The sequence below is a fragment of the Pseudopodoces humilis genome, chromosome 15, assembly GCF_049639895.1.
Source record: "Pseudopodoces humilis isolate 2021_Gansu_Grassland_sample_001 chromosome 15, ASM4963989v1, whole genome shotgun sequence".
Taxonomy (NCBI): Eukaryota; Metazoa; Chordata; class Aves; order Passeriformes; family Paridae; genus Pseudopodoces; species Pseudopodoces humilis.
The window spans coordinates 4,811,234-4,830,645 of record NC_142214.1 but is presented as its reverse complement, the minus strand read 5'-3'; the positions used below and the strand labels follow the sequence as shown (position 1 = coordinate 4,830,645).

The 19,412-nt window shown below is 46.4% G+C and overlaps 1 protein-coding gene across 1 annotated transcript in view; it reads left to right on the top strand.

The window, feature by feature from the left end:
* The first annotated feature begins 3,135 nt into the window (after positions 1-3,135).
* SH3BGRL (SH3 domain binding glutamate rich protein like) overlaps positions 3,136-19,412 on the top strand; it is a 30,320-nt gene continuing 14,043 nt past the window's right edge. Inside the window, exon 1 of the mRNA XM_005526126.3 lies at positions 3,136-3,310. Within this exon, the coding sequence (XP_005526183.1) occupies positions 3,266-3,310 (45 nt within the window). The 5' untranslated portion in view covers positions 3,136-3,265. The remainder of the gene's footprint in view (positions 3,311-19,412) is intronic.

Sequence of the window (19,412 nt, the reverse complement as noted above, 5' to 3'; positions counted from 1 at the left end):
GGGGGGCTGAGCCGGGCCTGGGGGGTTGAGCCGGGTCTGGGGGGCTGAGCCAGGCCTGGGGGGTTGAGTCGGGTCTGGGGGTGAGCCGGACCTGGGGGGCTGAGCCGGGCTTGGGTGACTGAGCCGGGACTGGGGCTGAGCCGGGTCTGGGAGGGGTAAGTCGAGTCTCTGGGGCTGAGCTGGCCCTGGGTGGGTTGAGCTCAGCCTCTAGGGCTGAGTTGGGCCTGTGGGGGTCTGGGGGTGCTGAGCTGAGTCTGTGAGTCTGAGCTGGGATGGGCGGTTTTAAGGCAGCTGCAGTGAAACGTCACTCACCGGTTCCACTGCACAGATGAAAAGTGGCACTCAGTCCCCGCTCTGTGCCCTGGGAGTGACCTCCTCCCGTGTGCCTGCCACAATTACATGTAAATCAAGGTTGTAAATCAAGGCCTTGCTGAGCTTCCAGATGAGGAAGATCTCTTGGACTTCCAAGCATGCTCCCACGAAGTTTATGGATCAGAGGAGCAGTTTCCACCTCCCGCGGCTGGGGATGTAGCAGGACACGGGCAAAGCCAGGAGACACACTCTGAGTCACGGTTTGCCCTTTGGCTCCAGTTACTGCCAGGCTGGGACTGGGAATGAAGGATGGATTTCTGATTTCCTGTTGAGAGTGCTGAGCTGACGTCCCTTGCCCATCACACCTTCTCCATTTCACACAGATCCAGGTCATCTCCTCTGGCACAAGCACGATCCGAGAGCGGACCTTGGCACAGCCTTGCGTTACTCACAGGTGGATTCTGGATTGATTTCTCTCTGTGATTACAATGCAGCTGTGGAGCTGTGGAGCATGTTCTTCCTGACCTTTTGGACAAGAAGGAATTTGCAGTGGACACTGCAGTGTCTTTCATTGTGAGATTCTCCTACAGTTCCTTTTTTAAAGCAGATGAACATGCCAACACTCAGAAGGCTCCATCCTTTCCTGTGCTCGAAGGAAAAAGCAAGGGAATCTGTGCCATCACTGGCAGTGTTTTAATGTAAAATCCCAGGATGACTATGGGATAGCCAATCCCTTGGGCTACTCTTTTGGGAGCACCTAAAATTTGGTCATTTTGCTTTAGGTTTTGGTCTACATTGAGAAGGATGTTTCATAGCTTCCCAAGTGTTTAACAGTGAAAACAAAAACAACACTGTGAATTTTACAGGAGTAGTGTGGGAATAGAAAACATCGCACTTTACCATCAATAAAGTAGAAAATTTACTTTTATGAGTCAAGAAAACCAAGTTGTGTCAAAGATACCTGATTCGTGTATTGCTCTTAACTTAATAAATCTCGTTTCACGAAGATAAAATGCCTCCTAGAGTACACTTATGAGAGTAATGATGATAGCAGTGTTTTTAGGAGGCAGGAGGACGAGGTGCAGCTCGCTCCAGGTGAATCTCACCTCTGAGGAGCTGATTCCGTCTCCAAGGAGAGGAAAGCTGGCAGGCAGCCAGAAGCATGACAGGGGAGCCCAAAGTTCAAGTGACCCTCCCTCTCCCCTTCTCCACCTGCATTTTTTCCTTCTTTCTGATAAGCTGTGGTTTCTCCCTCCTGCGTTCCTTGCCGTGAATCAGGTTACACACTGGAACCAACAGCAATTCCCAGGGTGTTTCTTAAGCAGCTGGGAAGAGGCTGCACAAACACAACTGAAGAAACATTCCTTAAAGAATTTTAATCTCCTGGATTTAACTCGGTTTGTTTTGAACAGATTAGAAAGTACACCATTTATTTTATTAAAGTTTGAAATTCCTCGAACCAGGGAATTTTTATGGTGTACCATCATCCTTAATAAATTCTGGTTTATTGCTTTTTCAAACATACTTAAAACTCATGACTGCTTCAAAGATTGAGGTCAGTATCATAAGTAATATCAAATTGAGGCATGTCCTCCTCAAAACAGTTTCCTTTACTATTGGCAAATTAATAAAGCAAATATAGATTACTTAATTCAATACTTTTTCATTCAATGGGTTTTTAAAGATTTTTTTTTTCCAAAAAACTAATGATTTGAAACAGGAAAGCTTGTTTGGAAAACTCATTTGAGAAACACCTCCTTGTTTTTCACCAAGATCAGAACAAACATCTTGCTTTCATTTTAGCTTGTAGGTGTAAAATTGCAGCTTCTTGTGCTTATCACTGTACATATTTTCCATTTGTAGTGAACCTGCTATCGGAATAGATAATACAACATATGTGAGGTAATAGTTGGAGTACCAGAGGCAAGTGGGAGACAGGTGCTGGATATAAATTTCCTTCAATAACGTGTCACTATGACTGTAACAATTAAAAATGTGGGGGATTTGATGCCGGTTTTATTGTGTGGGAGATTAGTTTACAACAACCACAGGAATGTGAATAACTCCACAGGATGCCACCTGTCCTTTGGCACGGGATGGCACATCAGTTGGGCAGTACCTTCCACGCTGGAATAGATTTCAAAAGGAAATTCTTAATTCTAAACACCATTTCCCAGAAACAGCCACCCACCCCTGACTTCTGGTGCCCCAGGTCGAGGTGAGCGGCCCCGGCAAGGGGCTGGCGGTGCTGCCGCTGCCCTCGCACCACGGGCGGGGCGGGAGCAGGGCAGGGCCACAGCGGCTGGAGGGCAGCCGGGAACGATGGAGCCGAGCACGGGGCCATCGGTCCCGGGGACCCGGCCGTGAGGGAAGCGGCCATGAGGGGACCCGGCCATGAGGGGACCCGGCCGTGAGGGGATCAAGCCGCGAGGGAAGCGGCCATGAGGGGACCTGATGCTGAGGGGAGCCGGCACTGAGGGGAACCAGCCGCTACCATGGCGACCCCCCACGCTTGGCTCCCTCCCTCTCTGTGTCTCCCGCCCCGGTGTCCCCCGGTTCCCCTCGCCGGTCTCCCCCGCCCTGAAGCGGCTGTCCCGCCCCAGCCCCCGCGTCCCCTCGGCGCGGCCCCGCCGCCATGGCTCCCCCGCCCCCTCCCCCGCACGTCTCGCGCGGCTCGTCGAGAACGCTCCTCCTCTCCCCTTTCTTTCTTCTTCTTCTTTTTTATTTTTTCCCCTTTCCTTTTTTACTATTTATTTATTTATTTAATTAAAAAAAAAAAAAAAAAAAAAAATTTCCGCCCTTCCGGGCTCGGGCGGTGGCAGCTGCGGAGCGAGGCGGGGCGAGTGCTCCCGCCGCCTCCCCGCGCCCGCCCTCCCGCCTCAGCCCCAGCCCGCGCCCGAGCCTCCCTCACACACCCACCGCCCGCCCGGCTCCGCATCTCGCTGCTCTCAGCATGGTCATCAAGGTCTACATCGCCTCTTCCTCCGGCTCCACGGCGGTAAGCGGCGCCCGGGGGAAACTTGTGCCGGGCAGGGAACGCGAGGGGCGGTCGGGCAGCGTGGGGAGAGGCCGGGGCAGCCGCGGTCCCCTGACGGCGCCCGGCGCTGTGCGGGCGGTGCTGCGGCTGCCGCCGACGGAAAGCGGCATTTCCTCGGTGATCCCGCACCCCTCGCCCTGTGCTGGGAAGACACAGCCACCACTAGCTGGTTTTCTTTTTGTTGTTATTGAAGTTAAATTCTAAATGTGTCGCCCGTCATTTGGCTTTGATGAGTTTATTCCTCGTTGATTGTGGCAGGCGTGTGTGGCCGCTGTCCCAGTAGCCTCTGGTTCTTGCCCTGTTGGGAATACTGGGTTTCGCTTTTCGTAGCCCCAGTGTGTTGTAGGCAGAGCTCAGACTGTGTTTTTCAAAGAGAAAATAAAGGTACACAGAAATAGCGGGATTTGTGCCTAGGTTCAGGTGTATCTCTGTGTCCTCAGGATCATCTGGTTTCTGTTTGATCCATGTGGGAGATGCTCCGAGGCTGAAATCCGGGGGATGTGGTTGCACTTGGAATGGATGTGCTGGAGAACTACAAAATGCCAGGGACTCAGAAAATGCCAGCTATTGCAGTTAATGATCAGTGACTTTTACTGCGAGGAGACAGAGTCTGAGCTGTGGCTGTATGATGACCTTTTCCTGTCACTGTTCGTGCTTCAGGTCCCCAAACTTTGGGAGGACAGTGATGTAGAGAGCATAAAAACAAGCCCTAACTGCATTCTCCTTCTTTGCTTGAGTGCAGCCACTGGTCTATGGGCTTCAACAGACCAAATACCAGTTGGTAAGCTTGGGGTGACGGGCTGCAGATGGCACAGGAGCCTGTGCCTCAGGTGTCCTTGCTGTCCCTCCCTTCCTGGGTCATTTTCGTTAAACTTGATGCCAGCACTGACAGTGCTGGTGGTGGTGAAGAGCAGAGGATTATTTCATGCTGATCTGGGGAGGGTCTTGACATCCTGAGTAGTTAATTCATAAAAGGGATCCAAAGGGATTTCTTCTGGGTTCGTACAGAATGATCATCTGGAAGGAAAGCAGCAGACTGGAAAAGTAATCCTTTCTTTCTAACGCAGCTGTTAATAGGTTTCAAGTTGACTGCTTCAGTTGCTATAGATTTTTATCAGCGCCCTCTTCATGGCACCTATTGATTTCTCTCTGTCTGGTGATACTGAGCTCTAGGGGTCCAAGCACAGATCTCAATCCCAACTGTGTTCTTCTGGTTTTAAATTAAGTTTTTGATTATTAGCTTAGTGTTTTCTACAGTGCTGCCTGGTCCTTGTGTGGGTTGTACATGTTACAAAGCTCCAGTCTGACTAACTGCTGCCTTTCAGGCTCCTTTGTGCATCCCTGCCTGTGGAATTTGAATGTAGCGTTGGTGTAGTCTGTTTTTTGGGGAATTTGAACGTAATGTGCACATAATTGCCAGTTTTATGACGTGTATTTATATATATATACACACACACACGTACACTCATGCCTGTGTCTAAAGCTGGAGCAGCTCAAGGGATCTTGTGGTAATGAGCAAGACTTTCACATTCTTAGATTCCTGTGTACACTGAGGGTGTTTCTGTTGGCAGGACCAGCCCAGCACCTCACTGAGTGATGCTTTCTTTCCAGTATAAGAATTTTAATTGATGTTTCAACCTAAAGTAAGACAGAGAGGCACCTCTTTGGAGGGAATGGGAATAAATTGTTTCTGTGGCTCTTAAAACCATTGGTGAGACAGGCTTTGCTTGGAGGACCAGAGAAGCCTTTCTGAGTGCTGAATTTGAAATAATCCACTCCAGGAACAGAAAATCCACATCAGAGAAGATTGCTACAGAGAGATGGAACAGAGACAAGGCTGTGTGCAGCAAAGTGACTGAACTGGGTAACAGCCTGGGAAGGGCTCTCACTTTGTACTGTAGTGACACCCAGCACTGTGTTTATTATGGGTTTTAAAAGGCTAATTTGCCTGACTAGAAGCAAACCAGAAATAAGTATCAAATCTCCTCCTTCCTGCCCCATTTCTGTAAGCTGAAGAAGCTTTTGTGAGAAAAGGCTTTTGTGAGACACTGGAAAGTGTCTCCCACTGAAGGGAAAAGGGTTGAGGTTGCTTCACACCTCACACCCTGGGGCTGTGAGTCTTGGAGAGTGCCCAAATTTTGTGGTCTATTATTGGCAAAGTCCTGCTTTGTTATATGGTATAATTTGCCACATCACAGTGCATAAAATGTTTCCCCAAGGCACTCTCTCTATAATGTTTATGTTCAGTATGATGTATCTGTGAGGAAAAAACGCCGTGTGAAGCTCATGTCTAAGCAAAGACATTTTATGAGTGTGTTTCAAGGGATTTCTGGAAAGTATGATGATTGACATCTTGTCTGGCCTCCTCTCACTCTATAATGTGATAGTTCCAGCACCAGTTTCCTGCTGTGTTTGAAAGTCTTGCTTGGGAAGTGGTCCGTTGTTTTTAATCTTCCTCACCATGAATGCTGTGCTGGCGAGTTACAGGCTGGGCAGGGATGCATGGGGATTGTAATTATGGAGATGAGGAGAGGACACCCACATGGGAATGTGCATGTGGAGCTGCTGTCCGGGAGCTTTCCAGCATAGCAGACAGTCAAAGTGAGCAGTGTACCTCAGCCTGGGACAGTGGTGAAGGCTATGGACAGACATGAGATGTAAACAGCGCATTCAGAAGTGCGGGAGCATTGCAGGAACAGGGATTGTGCTGGCTGTGAGAGGGGTTTCACTGCGACCTACCATTCAAATCCTTCAGGTGGTGCAAGGAAGAGAGGCCTGAGTCATTTGACTCTTGCTCCTGGTAGAAAAGGATACAAGGAGGGAAGAAGCTCAATGGCACAAATCCAGTGTGTGATTTTCTCCACAGGATTTTGGTATTTTATTGATTTCGAGGCAAGAGGTTGCCCTGCACCAGAATCCGTTTCTTTCTGAGGGCAGCTGGATTGCCCATTTTATTGATCGCATGTGGAAGGGAACCACATTAAATGCTTAAATTCTTGGTCTTAAAAGTGTGCATTTGTTGCCAACAACTGCACAGGTGTTGAATACGGACTTTGAGAGAACTGTATTTGTTCATCCAACACCACCCTGCAGTTCCAGGGCTCTGGCTGAAACTGGAATCTGTGGCTGTGGTGGAACTGAAGTGGCAGTACTGGTTGTGGTGGGCTGAGCTCTGCCCTGTGCCACTGCCAATGCTGTGGGCTGTGGAAACTGCCACATCAAATGCCTGGTGTCCTGATGCTCCTTGGAGCCAAGTGCTTCATCTTTGTGATCTACATCCCACATTTCCATCTCTCCCAGCTCTGCTCTCCTCCCTTGTTTTGATGGCAGTGTGAGTGGTTTTCTTTCTTTGCCTCCTACTGCGACTGCAGAAACGGCAGAAAGAAGAGATGATCTCCAGAGTCAGAGTCAGATGATCTCCAGTCGGAGTCAGAGTCATGAATTACACAGACCTGCCACTGTTTAGGGATGCTTTTAGAGAGGAAAGGAAATTCAAATTTATTTTTCATTCACAAAGTTAAGGATGTAAGGGGTTCATATTTTTCTTGTATTGTCTTCTTGCTTGAGAAAGGATCTAGGTCTTCTCCCCACCTCCCAGGAGATGAAGAGGAAAGTGGCCCATGGTCTGGAGAGTGAACATTTGCTTGCAGTTACTCTTCCCTTTTCCCAGTAAGGCACCAGAGAACTTGCTGGTGCTACTGGAGACACATAATCAGTGGCAAGTGCTTCCTGGAGCATTCCAGGGAGAACAGCTCTGGAGAACAGCTGTTGGAAATGATGAGAGCATGTAACCACCAGCTCTTGTCTCAATTTAACAGCTCAGAGCTTTGGGAGGGCTGCTGGGGCTGCTTCATCCTTCTGAAGTTTGAATCACAGGGAAGTAACACATGGAGAGATGGAGATTGTATGAAAAAAATTATGTTTTGCACTTAAATCCACCAAGGGCCTTTTTTCTCAGGTGGTCACAATAAATGCAAATAATGCCACCCTTACAGGAATGAGCAGAGTCTGTGTGCTTTGTGTTTGTGTTGTTTGGCTGCTGTGAGGTTTCATGGAATCAGAGAATTGTTCAGGTTGGAAAAGGCCTCGAAGCTCATGGAGTCCCAATGGCTTTGCCGTGGTGGTGCCGGGCTGTGGCAGGAGGTGGCTCTGAGGGGAAATGCAGCCACAGCAGGGTGGCTCTGTGCATGCAGTCCTTATCAGTGTGGATCACAAGTGTCCCTTGTTCTGCTGCCACATTCAAGGTTCCCAGCGTGCTGTCTCAGGCCGGATGTCTGTGGTCACGTTTGTTACTGCGGAAGCCCCGAGCAGCGGCAGCAGACGGTCAGGAGCTGCTTGTGAACTTCCTTGGGCTGCCTGGCAGGGCAGTTTATGTGGGAAGAAAACACACAAGTCTTTGGTAAATAGTCTTGTACTGTGATGCAAGTTTAGGTAAACACACATATTATGGGGAAATAAGCTGCATCTGGAGTTAAAAAACAATTTCACGGTGTATGTATGTTTTTGTGATACTCGGCTTGTGCAATTTATATACCATGGGTGAAAAGTGACCTGTTAAGCTAGGTATTGATTTTTAAACCCCTCTCTTGTGGAAACATACATGTGAAGGACTTTTTTGGATACCCAGTGTTCACCAAACAGAGTTTCTCTCAGTAAAATGGTAGGAGTTGTTCTGAGTTACAGTTTTTGGGATGGAAGACAAAATCCGTAATGTGGCTCAAGCTGGGATATTTTCCATCTGCCTCCTGTTGTTTTTTGTAAAGTCATTGTTCCAAACTCAAGATAAGTCAAATATTTTTCTTAAAATATTGCATTCAAATCTTTAATGGAGCCAGAGATTAAATTTGCTACAGTTGTTGCAATAGTTTTAATATATCAAAATAAAAAACATTCTACTTTGCTTAACTAAAACCAGTTTATGACAGCAGGAGAAAGATGGAAAATTCTACTCCACAGTTAAAGCCAGGAAAGGCTTTTCGTTCAGAATTTTTCTAGGTTGTATATGCAGGTAGGACAGTGTTTATTCTGAGGTGATGCATCAGGATTATGTCTCTGCTTGGGGAGAAGAGGCAGATTTTGGGGAGAGGATAGATGCTGTCAGCTTGTGCTGGCTTTCCCTTAAACCCTGAACTGCAGCATGTTCTAAGACAGGATCCACATAGCGTCATGTCAGGGCTAAGCACTTGTGGGTTTTAAATAAATATTTATAGAGTTGAGCACAGAACTTTCCTTGTCCAGGGACATTAAAGTTACACTGACAAAATTCCTATAGCAGTCAGTGAATTGGCATCTGCGTTAATGAGCAGAGGGTGCCAAGACTTGAGTCTCTGCAAGGTTATTCTTATTCCTTCCAGGAAAAGAGTAATTGGTGACTGGGGAGACAAAGGGAACTCCACCAACATTGACAGAACTGAGCTGTTTAAGGTCAAAACTGAATTGAAATATTCCCTTCTATGACAAAAACAAGAACTAAGGATGCGTCGTTTCCATAGCCAAAGGGAGGTGAGCTCTGCCTGTTCTTTCTGCTCCTCAGCCTTGGAAGCACCAATCTCAGTTCCTGACACTGGTTGGAGAGCTGGAAACCTGAACCAAATCCACATCTTATATCAATATTCTGCTATTCCTACATAGGAATGTTTCTGCTCAAATAGGAAAAATCAGTTTTAATGCCATTTGTTTAACCCTGGCTGTACGCAGGGGAGACTTACAGTTTATGATTAAATTGAAATGCTTTTGTTGGTCAGATATTTAATCGAGCCTGAAAGAGCTTTAATTGTAATGCTTATCTACTCTTGTTTGTCCCAGAAAAAAAAGCTTCCATCCAGGAGCAACGTCCTTTCTGGGACAGCACCTCCAGCTCAATGTTAAGGCCATTTCCTAACACTGAAAAGGCAGCAGAGTGAGATGGAGCTTTAAAACACCAGAAAAAAATGTGAAGGGTCAGCATCCAACTGGTCTGATTGAGATTTGTGCTCTCAGGATACAGCTGAAATTGTTTTCACATCCTGACTTACAGCTCCTTCCTGGACTTGGTTTCCCCTGTGAGACATGGATGTGGTGATTTATTTCTTTAATTAATGATCTGAAGTTCAGTTTTTCTGGGGCTGTTTCCATACATGAATCAGCCTCTCTAGAAATTCTAAAGGCACTTGAGTGTAAAATTTTAACTATTACCTGTTGTTTGATTGCTGGAGTGTTGGACTGAAGAGAGGAGCCAAAGGCAGCTGTGGTTTGAAAAAGGATCTCAGGGAAATCTGGGAGCTGTGAGCCATCTTCCGGCCCTGCACAAATGGATGCTATTCTTCACTGGGCTCTTTCCCAACGAATGTGTGGACAGAGACAGAGCAGGGAGGAGAATCGGGGCAGTGTCAGAGGAGAAAGCTGTGCCTCACACCTGAGCTACCTGGAGCATAGGAGGGAGAGTGATCCATAGTATTGAATCCCTGGACTTCTGGAAAGTTTTAGACGAGTGTTAGCCAGGTTAAAAATCCTTTTTTCCAGAAAGAAACTAAGCTGCTGTGGGATAAGAGAAAAGGATTATTTATTTTCTTTTTGGCGTATGTAATCTATTGCACATCAGTTACGGAAAGCAGATAACAATCAAGATTTGGAAATACACAGGCAGCTTTTTCAATCTGCAGAAATTACCAGGAGATTCCTACAGAGATCTGTGCTGAACTCCAAGCCAACAGTGTAAGAGCAGCCTGCTGTTGCTGCCCCAGCTGGAAAACTGGGAAGAAATAATGGTTGTCCTGTGCAAGAACGAGTTTTAAACTCTGCTAAAATACTGTTTAGCAGAGAGGTCTTGGAGCCATACTAGGTAATTCTACAAAAATACCATATTCATGGCCGTGAAAAGCTAACAGAATGTCAGGAATGTTTAGGATGGGAAGGGGCAAAAAAAACCCAAAAAACCAAAAAAATCCCACTGTATAAATGTGTGGTGAGTCTGTCTTTAGCAGACTGGAATTGTTGTCTTTAAGTAATATAAAAAAGTGAGAAAAGGGAAGAAAGTAGGGTGAGGTAGGAGGAACAACCAAAGAAGGCAGAATTTGTGCATAATAAGGTGGAAGCTGTGGCTGCCCCATCCCTGGAAGTGTCCAAGTCCAGGCTGGATGGAGCTTGGAGCTACCTGGGATAGTGGAAGGTGTTGCCCATGGCAGGGGGTGGGACTGGATGGTCTGTAAGGTTCCTTCCAACCCAAACCATTCCATGATTCTGTGAATTGTGCAGTTGAGAAAGAAAGAGCTGAAAAAGTCAGAAATGTGATAACATCATGTCAGGCATGAGAGAACAAACAGGATGGGTTTATTAATAACTTTTCCTAATGGAACAACTGGGAGAGAGCAAGTGAAAGTGTCAGGTGGCAGGTTCAGAGTAAATGAAATGCTTTGTTTGACAACACAGATTTCAGGGAGTAACTCCCTGCCAGAGGATGTGGCATACAGCAGAAAGTGCATGGGCTTGGGAAACAGTGAGACAAATTAAGGGGAAAAGTCTATAAAGGGCTATTAAACATTACTACTACACCTCTGACTCAAAACTGTGAATTACTGGAGTCTGGGAAGAAAGCTGGATGTGGTGTAGCTCCTTGTGCTCCGTCTGTTGGCGTGATCTTCCCTGGGATCTGTGACCAGTGGAGACAGGAGACTGGGCTAGACAAGTGTTGGATCCAACCCAGTAAAGCTTTCTTCTCTTCTTGAATGAAATTGGCTCTGCTCCCAAAATTATGTTAACAGTTTGCATTAAAAAAATTAAGACCATGTTGTCCAGGAAAATGTTTGGTGGGAAATAATGTATGTGTGTATGTTGGTTTGATGTCTCTGCATTTCTTACATATGAAACAAGCATTTGGTGATTCCAAGACCAAATTGTGCAGATGCTGACACACTGCATGTTTAGCCCATGTTTAGGGTAGATGATCAGACACCTCTCCTGCCTTAGGCATAGATCAAAGTCAACTGGAAAAGCCTGATGGAGACAGCAAACACAAAGCCTCTGGGAAAAATAATGATGATTTTCACATAAACCCACGTTTTATGGGAGTACTCATTGCCAGGCAGGTTTAAACAGCACATCTGTATTCACCTCACGGGATCAACCTCTGGCTGTGCTTATATCACTGGGAACTCTGCCATGGACTACAGCAGGACAAGATTTTATTCCTTAGGAAACACTTAATGCTGCTTATCCAAGACATTCCTGTGCACATGTTGCAAATGTATTTGGACAAAGCAGCAGCTGCAGAACAACTGGCAGAGCAGGAAAGAAGCAGAATAACTCCATGAATGAATTGAAATATATCCCAAAACATTCTCACTAGATATGAACAGAAATGAAGTTCAAATGAAGCTGATTTATGGCTAGTAGATGTTTGGTGGTTTTGGGTTTTTTTTTCTTTCCCTAGGTAGGGAATACATTATATGTGAATAGAGATATAAAGGAGCAGGTTTGCAAATTTCCTTGTTAGTACCTTGGTAATCCTGATTAAGAACTGGAAATTCCACCCTGTAATGCAGATAAACAAGTCCCTTGTTCTGGTAGCTCAGTCCATGGAACTTTTGTGCCTGAGCAATCTTCCTCAAAATTTCTGTTCCCTTCCATCACATTAAAATGAGCCAGGATGTCCCTGTGAGATCCTCCCTTCACCTGCAGAAGTCTGGGGTTTCTTGTGCATGCTGTGGAAAGATCAAAGTAAATCTGTAACACTAACTTGGGAAATGTTCCCCTCGGGAATTTGCTCCTTGATGAACTGAGGAGCAGCTGACAGACAGCTCTGTCTTCCAGGGAATGATTTGGGACCCAAGCCGGCAGCTTGGAAGGTGTTGGGAGAGCCATCACCTCCCACTGCCAGCCATCAGCATTAGGCTGAGACAGAGGAACAGCAGGGGAATGAAGCCATTTTGGCTGTTTGCCCAGGCCTGGAGAACTCCATCCTACAGCAAATAAACAGCTGGGGACTTAAACTCTGATAAAATAAAATGCAGTGTGTATTTATCATAGTTTCTGATTGGGGTAAGCAGATGCTGGCTTGCACTGAGGCAGAAGGAAGCTTGTGGTTTAGGGAAAAAAAAAACAAACCCAGATACCATGGTGACAAGAGGGATCTGTAAAACTTAAAAAAGACAGTGGGGAGTTGCAAAGTGGCTCCAGGTCATGGCTCCAAGGCATGGGTAGCATCCAGATTAGTGCTCCTGCTCTGGGGTGAAGGTGGCACTTCCCTGTGGACTGCAGGGATGCAGTGGGTGGGAGCAGCCTGGTGATGGGAACAACCTCACTGTGTTGGAAAATGCTCCATTTTGTTAATTCCTGAAAGAGTCACTTCAGGATGTTTCCTGAGCAGTCATAAGAGCAAACCCCCAGGCATTGGCCTTCCTGCCTATGGCAGGCAGATCTTGGCCAGCTCCTGTATTGTTTCAGCTGCCCAAAGTGTTAGAAACTGTAGCGTGGCCAGGTTTTGTGAGAACAATTTATCTCTCGCTCTTAAAGACAGTTTTTAGACAATATTTTGTCCAAGTATCACAAAGAAGGATCTGGGGCCTCCAGGATGATTCACACTAGAAATCTTACCCAGGGCAATTAATTACTGGGTCAGAAAACTGCTGCCCATATGGGCTGTGCTCTGCTGAATCTTTCCTCTCCAGGATGCTTTTGGGATGCTGTTCTGTCTCAAGACAGCCTGGCTCTTCTTGCAAAGAGGAAGAAAATTTGTATTTAATCCATAGCCTTTTCTCTTCTTTTGTATTATATTTAGGTATTTTAGTTGAAGAAAAAAACGTTGTTCTCTTCAAAAAATTACTTGGTTTAGTTTTAGAACAGCAGTCAGCAAAAGGACTCTTTGTTAACTAAGATCTGTGGTATATGAATTCTTCAAAGATAAAAAGTAATACACATCAGAAGCACCTGGATCCCTGAGGCCATGTTGTATTTCTTCTTAAAGTAGTCTTTCATTTAAAGAATAAATGCCTGGCAATATAAAGGCAGTGAAACAGCAATTAATGCTGTAAACTTTTACTTCTGTTGGTTAATTTAGCCTCTGTGTGCTAAACCATACAGGAAATAAACTTTGCTTTTATTGTAAACCACAGGGGCCTCGTGCAGAACTGTCTGTGCTTTTAACTCCTTCCCCAACCAGAGTTCAGCTCGTCACACAAGCACAACCAAACCTGTTTTCCGTCTGCTGTGCAGGGCTCCTCATTGCCAGCAGAAATCCACAGCTTTTGAAAAATAATTACAGGAGCAGCTGTTTCAATAAACCCCCCGAACTGCAGCCCTGTGTGTGTTGTTATCTCAGGCTGCTTCCCTGGAAATATTATTGGAGTGGTGGGCTGATGTGGAGGATGAGGTCTCAGGGGCACTGAGGTGGGACCTGGCTGTTTGTGTCAGTTCTTACAGGGTGGAGTTGCTGCCAGCTTTGAAAAGACCTGTCCTGGGATGTCCATGAAGCTGAAGATAAAGGAGGAGTAATTCTTCTGGCTTTCAGAAAGAGGCTGGCTGAGAAAAACAGATTTAGAACCTGACAATGGGAGTGAGGTCCAGACTATCAGGATATCTTAAAGCTTCCAGAGCAAGCAGTCAGGTGACCAGCAGCACCTTCAGGGCCTTTCTCAGCCACATGGCAAATATTTGAGTATTTAGGAATATATCATGTGTCGGAGAGTTGTCTGCATCTTGTGATACCGAGCCTCACTATCTTTTTGGAGATCAGTTTTCTGCGTGGTAAATTGCTGTATAGTCCGTGTGCAAAGCCTGTCTGTGGGGCTGGGCTGTGGTGCATTGATACTGTTTGTAGAATCATCCAGAAATGATGCCTGAAAGTAAATAAGCAGTGATTTAAAAAAATCATTATTCCTGATGACTAACAGCTCAGGAAAGGGAGCTCTGAGAGGTGAAGAGAAAATTGTTCAAGGAGTCTGTGAGTCTGTGTCTCTACAGAGGTAGCTTGGATTTAAGGACTTTTTTTTTTTCTTCCATATAGCAAATTTTTTTTTCTTCCCCTTTCCCTGTTTTGTGACTCAGGTAAGAGAGTCCAGTGAGGTGCTGAGGCTGTGGAGACCCCAGGACTACACAGAACAGCTGCTTGATGGATGGGGATGCTCCCAGGCCTTGCCACTCTCAGCCCTGTGCTGTTCAGGAGTTGTTAGTTTGGTACTGGGCTTTGGGAGGAATGTATCTGTTTGTTTTTATTTAACCCAGCCCTGAGTTTGGATGCTGTGACAAGGCACATGGAGGCTTCCAGGGAAACTCAGCCTGCCAAGCTCCACGTCTGCTGCAGAAAACAACTGTGTGTAATAAATGAAGAGTTCATATTCTGCTGCTGCTCATGCTTTGTCAGTGCATAACTGAGATAATGGAGCCTGTATTCCACAGTAGGAAGCTCGCTCTCTGTTGGTTTTGGACCAGACAAGCAGTTTTCAGGCTTGTAAAAGTCAAATGCCACGAGACTGACTTAGAAAATTGCCAAGGGTCAATTTATTTAGTATTGTATTGGTGGTGTTTTCCTTTAGATAATGACAATTCCTGGTGCTCTGGTGGTTCAGGGGCAGCGTCAGCTGTGGTTTGCCAAACATCAATGTTTCTTTATATCCTCACCTAAAGGAAGGTAAGAGGAAGCCTAGGTCTGGAAGTTTGATTTTTCATATGTTTATTCTGGATAACTTCAGTAGTCATTAAGAAAAGTAAAAAAAATCATGCTGATATGTGAATATTTACATTTGCAAGTCCTTCCTGCTGCTGAGTGAAGCAAAAGCCTGTGGCAGGAATGGCTTGAGGCCATGGTTTGGGCCATGGCCCTGATTTCAGTCCTTATTGCTGCTGGGAGAGGCAGTCATGCCTTCCCTGGCTCATTTCTTCCCTTGGCTTGTGATGGCACAAGAATCCCCACGTCAGCTGTGAGCTGGGCTGGGGCCCCAAAGCAGCACTGCTGTGTGACTGGAGTAGATCCCCGGCTCAGAGCTCCATGGAGCCCAGCCAAGGCATAGCCTGGCACTGACCTCTGCTCTCTGACCAGGGACAGGACCCCAGGGAATGGCTGGAGCTGTGTCAGGGAAGGTTCAGACTGGATGTTATAAAAAGATTCCTCATTGGGAGGTGGTCAGGCACTAGAACAGCGCCCCAGGGAATGGTCAATGGACCCAGAGCTCCGGGACCGCTTGGACAGCGCTCTGAGGCACAGCAAGGGATTGTTGGGCCAGGAGCTGGACTTGATGATCCCTGAGGGTTCCTTCCAATTAGGATATTCTGTGAGTCTATGATTCTAAGTAGTGAATATATGCTCAGGACAGGTCTTTGGACTTGGTGGAGAAGGCCTCTTTCCATAACCGTGATTTATGCAGATTGGGCATCTACAGTTCTGGTAAAGAGCTGTGCTTCCCTGACTGTCTCTCCTGGACAATCCTGCCCAGACCTGGCTGGATGAGGTGAGGTTTGGGAACAGCCTGTGCAGAGCCCCTGCGTGAGGATGGGCAGGCTTTGGATGTTGGAGTAGTCAGGCTGTGGGAGTTTGGAGCTACTGCCAGGCTGTGCACAGAGACTTCCCAGAGACTCAGGCTGCTTCCCGTGCAAAGTTCATCCCTAATCAAACACAGCTCCTGGTGGGGTTGTTTGCAGAGATCACGTGAAGGGAGGGGAGACTGTCCCTGGGCCTGGAGCCCAGCCGTGAGCAGAGTGAAGAGGAGTCAGGCACTTCCATGTCTATAAGCAAACCTTCCTTGTGTGAGGGGTCAAGTGTCACTCTGACACCTCTCCAGATGTGGGACACCTCCCAGCATTCAGCAGTTGGAAGCTTCAGTTGCATTCACTGTTTTTCTATATTCTGGCTCTTGGGTTGTCTACAAAAAGTAGGCAGGGAGCTTTGGTGCCTCTGCTAGTACCAGCTCCAGTGCAGCCAGAACTTCTGGGGACTTTTGGGTTTTAACTTCTCCCTTGCTCAGATGCTGGAGATCTTGTGTTCCATGTGCATGGAAGTACAGTATAAAAAGGCTTACTGTCATCCCATGAGCAAACATCTATTTTTTGGCTGATGTTGGAATGATATCTTAAACGTTAAAATCTTGCATTAAAATCCCTGCAAGTGGAAGTTTTGGCTGCGTGGGGTTTGTTTAGTTTTGAAATCCAGGCAAATAATCCCATTGGGCATTGCTGTCACTTTTCACAGAACTTTAAAAAATGAAAAAAAAGGAAGGAAGAATCCCAGAGAAACAGAAAGTCAGTCTCTGGATGCACACAGAGTGTGCATGGCCTTTAACCAGACCATGATTGCTGTGGGGAAGAGCTTTGGTATATCCTGACTTTTGAATGACTTTGACTTGGCAGTAGTGACCCTCTGTGAGCTTTTTACAGAATGAACAGAAGCATCTGAGCAGAGAGTAGAGGGATGTGTCATTTCTGGCTGTGGTGAGGACACAGATATCCTGACTAAAGGAGGGTGCAGCTGATCTGCGCAGCCTCCAGAACACTCCCAGGAGTTTGTGCATCTCTGTTAAGCTTGAGACTGAGCTGGGCTCTTGGGCAAAACAACTGGATGCTGCCAGTGCGGTCAGGATCCTGGACAGGCCAGGAAGTGCTGAATGAGCAACTGAAAATGTGTTGGGGAGCAGCCAGGAAGGAGGAGAGTTGAAGGAGAATGCACTGTATCACCCTTCTTTTCATGGAATCATGGAATATTCTGTGTTGGAAGGGACCCACAAGGATCAAGTCCAACTCCTGGCCCTGCACAGACACTCCAACAATCCCACCCTGTGCCTGGGAGCGGTGTCCAAACACTCCTGGAGCTCTGGCAGCCTTGGGGCTGTGACCATTCCCTGAAGAGCCTTTTCAATGCCCCACCACCTTTTCCTTGCAGCTAAAAAAAGGGAAAGATTTACTTCTGAATTCAGTGCTTCAGTAGGAAAAGAGGTGAGATTTCAGCTGACAGAACCATTTTCATGTGTTGGAACAAAATGTGAAGTTTGTTAAATGGTACTTTTAAACATGGGCTTCATGATGTTGTTGATAAGATGTTCTCTGTTAGAATCCTGGTAACACCACATAAGCCAGGTGCTAAAGGATGAATGGATTCACCCCCACACACTTCCCCAGTGCTTGGGTTTCATTTGTTAAAAGCAGAATTTGCCTTAAGCTGTGATAAAAATGTGGATCCTTAAGGTGCCTTCATGGAAAGTAAACCTAAAACACATTAAAAAGTCATCAAGACTTCGTTAGGCAGTGCTGCTGCTGCTGTGTGCCAGAAGCTGGGGAGGTATAAATAAGGAGATGCTACTTGTCCTCCTACATGACAAATGGGTAAAGGAATCTGCTTTTGGCCACTGCAGGAGGAAGGTAGCTAAACAGACACTGGATGTTGTAGCAAGGCAGTTCTGACCTATTTGTGGCCTTTCAGTGTCTTGTTAGAATTTGACTGTAGTCGAGGGGTGGTAGAATTGGCTGTACTGCATGTCTGACACCACATTAGTGACACTGAAAAGCTTTGCTGGAACACTGAACTCAGACCCTCCTTGCTGCAGCAAGAGAGTAAAGGTTTATTATTTTTTTGTAACTAATTCCTTGAACTCCAACAGCAAGTTGGCAGGGTGGCACTTAGGGACCTGCTCAGCTGTGCTGGGTTGTGCCAAGCAGAGGGGCCAGGCCGGTGTTGCTGGCTGAACTTCCCAAAGCAGCCCAAGGGAACTGAATGCCAAATCCCCCTGGGATTTTATTCTCTTTGCAGTCTGTGTCAGGGTAAATAAAAATGAGTGGGAGTTGGGTCTCTAAGTGCCCTTGGCTCCCTTGAGAATAATGATTCCCCAGGACTTTAGTACATGGAGGTGACGTTAACTTTCCTGTTTGGTTCTTCTGGTAGGGAAAAACTTGTTGCATGCACAAGGATCTTTGGACTTGGGTGTTGTCAATGTGGGATTTAACAAGTTTTTAGGCATTGGGTTATTGAATGAATGCAGTTACAATGGCATTATAATCCATGAGAGAAGCTTTTATTTTTGTTCTCATGAATCAGCTTTTTCATTTATATAACTTTCTATGGTTTCTGGAGCAAGTTGTGGTCTTGTTTTGGGAAGTGCAGACTTTGTCCTTTGTTCCAGCTATATTTTTGGCTTGTGTTCCAAAATCTGGTCTGTGGGGTGGTACCTTATGCCAGGGTAAAGCCCTGTTGCAGACAGCCCATGTGTGCTGCCAGACATGATGTGACCTCCAGGTTAAATTGCAAAACCCCTTTGGTAGCCTGGATTTTCCCCCAGCCTCACTCTTGAGTGGTGGTCCCTTTGCATCCTCTCACCTTTTTTTGCTTCTAAAAGGTGTCTTCCAAAGCCACACGTGAGCAGCAGGAATGTGGTCGTTGCTCTCAGTGGGAGCTGGAGCCTGTTCCCTCCTGTCCCACATCTTGGGCTGGTGATGCTGGCACAGCCCACGGTTGGTGGGTTCCTGGTGGTAAAAACCAGTTCCAAATAAAGCAATTTTAAGCTGTTGGGGTCTAACCACATCAAGCCAGCGCTGCTGTGCAGGATTCATTTGGATATTGCCATGGGCTTTCCCAAAGGACCCTGCAGGGAGAGAGTCTGTACATATGGAGTCCATCTGGACACTGCTGAATTTCTGGAAAATGAACAAAAGAGCAGCACAAGTCCAGCGTGAACTTTTCCAGCCTCCTGTGTTTGATTTAGGTCCCATAAGTTCATGGTGGTTTTGCTGTGTTTGTCCTCAATCTCATTCCCTCCAGACCAGAATCCATCGGCAGAGACAACGATGGCACCACTCATGTAATGCTCTGCTTAAAATAACCAGAACAAAGAAGTGCTTTGAGTTCTGTGATGATAATTACCCAGACCTAAAAATAAGCAGATGTTCTACCAGGCAGGGAGAAATAAGTCAGACAGGAATTGCTGGGAGACACCAGGCAAAGCTCTGATCAAGCCAGGTCATTGCTGGAGTTTCCTTGCAGGTTTCCCACCCTCTGACCATGTTTACAGCGGCACCACCAAAACTTGCACATTGGATTTTTAAGCTAATATAGGGGGGGAAAATTGGCTTATTAATACAAATAAAAGCAACAAAAACACTCTAGACAAAA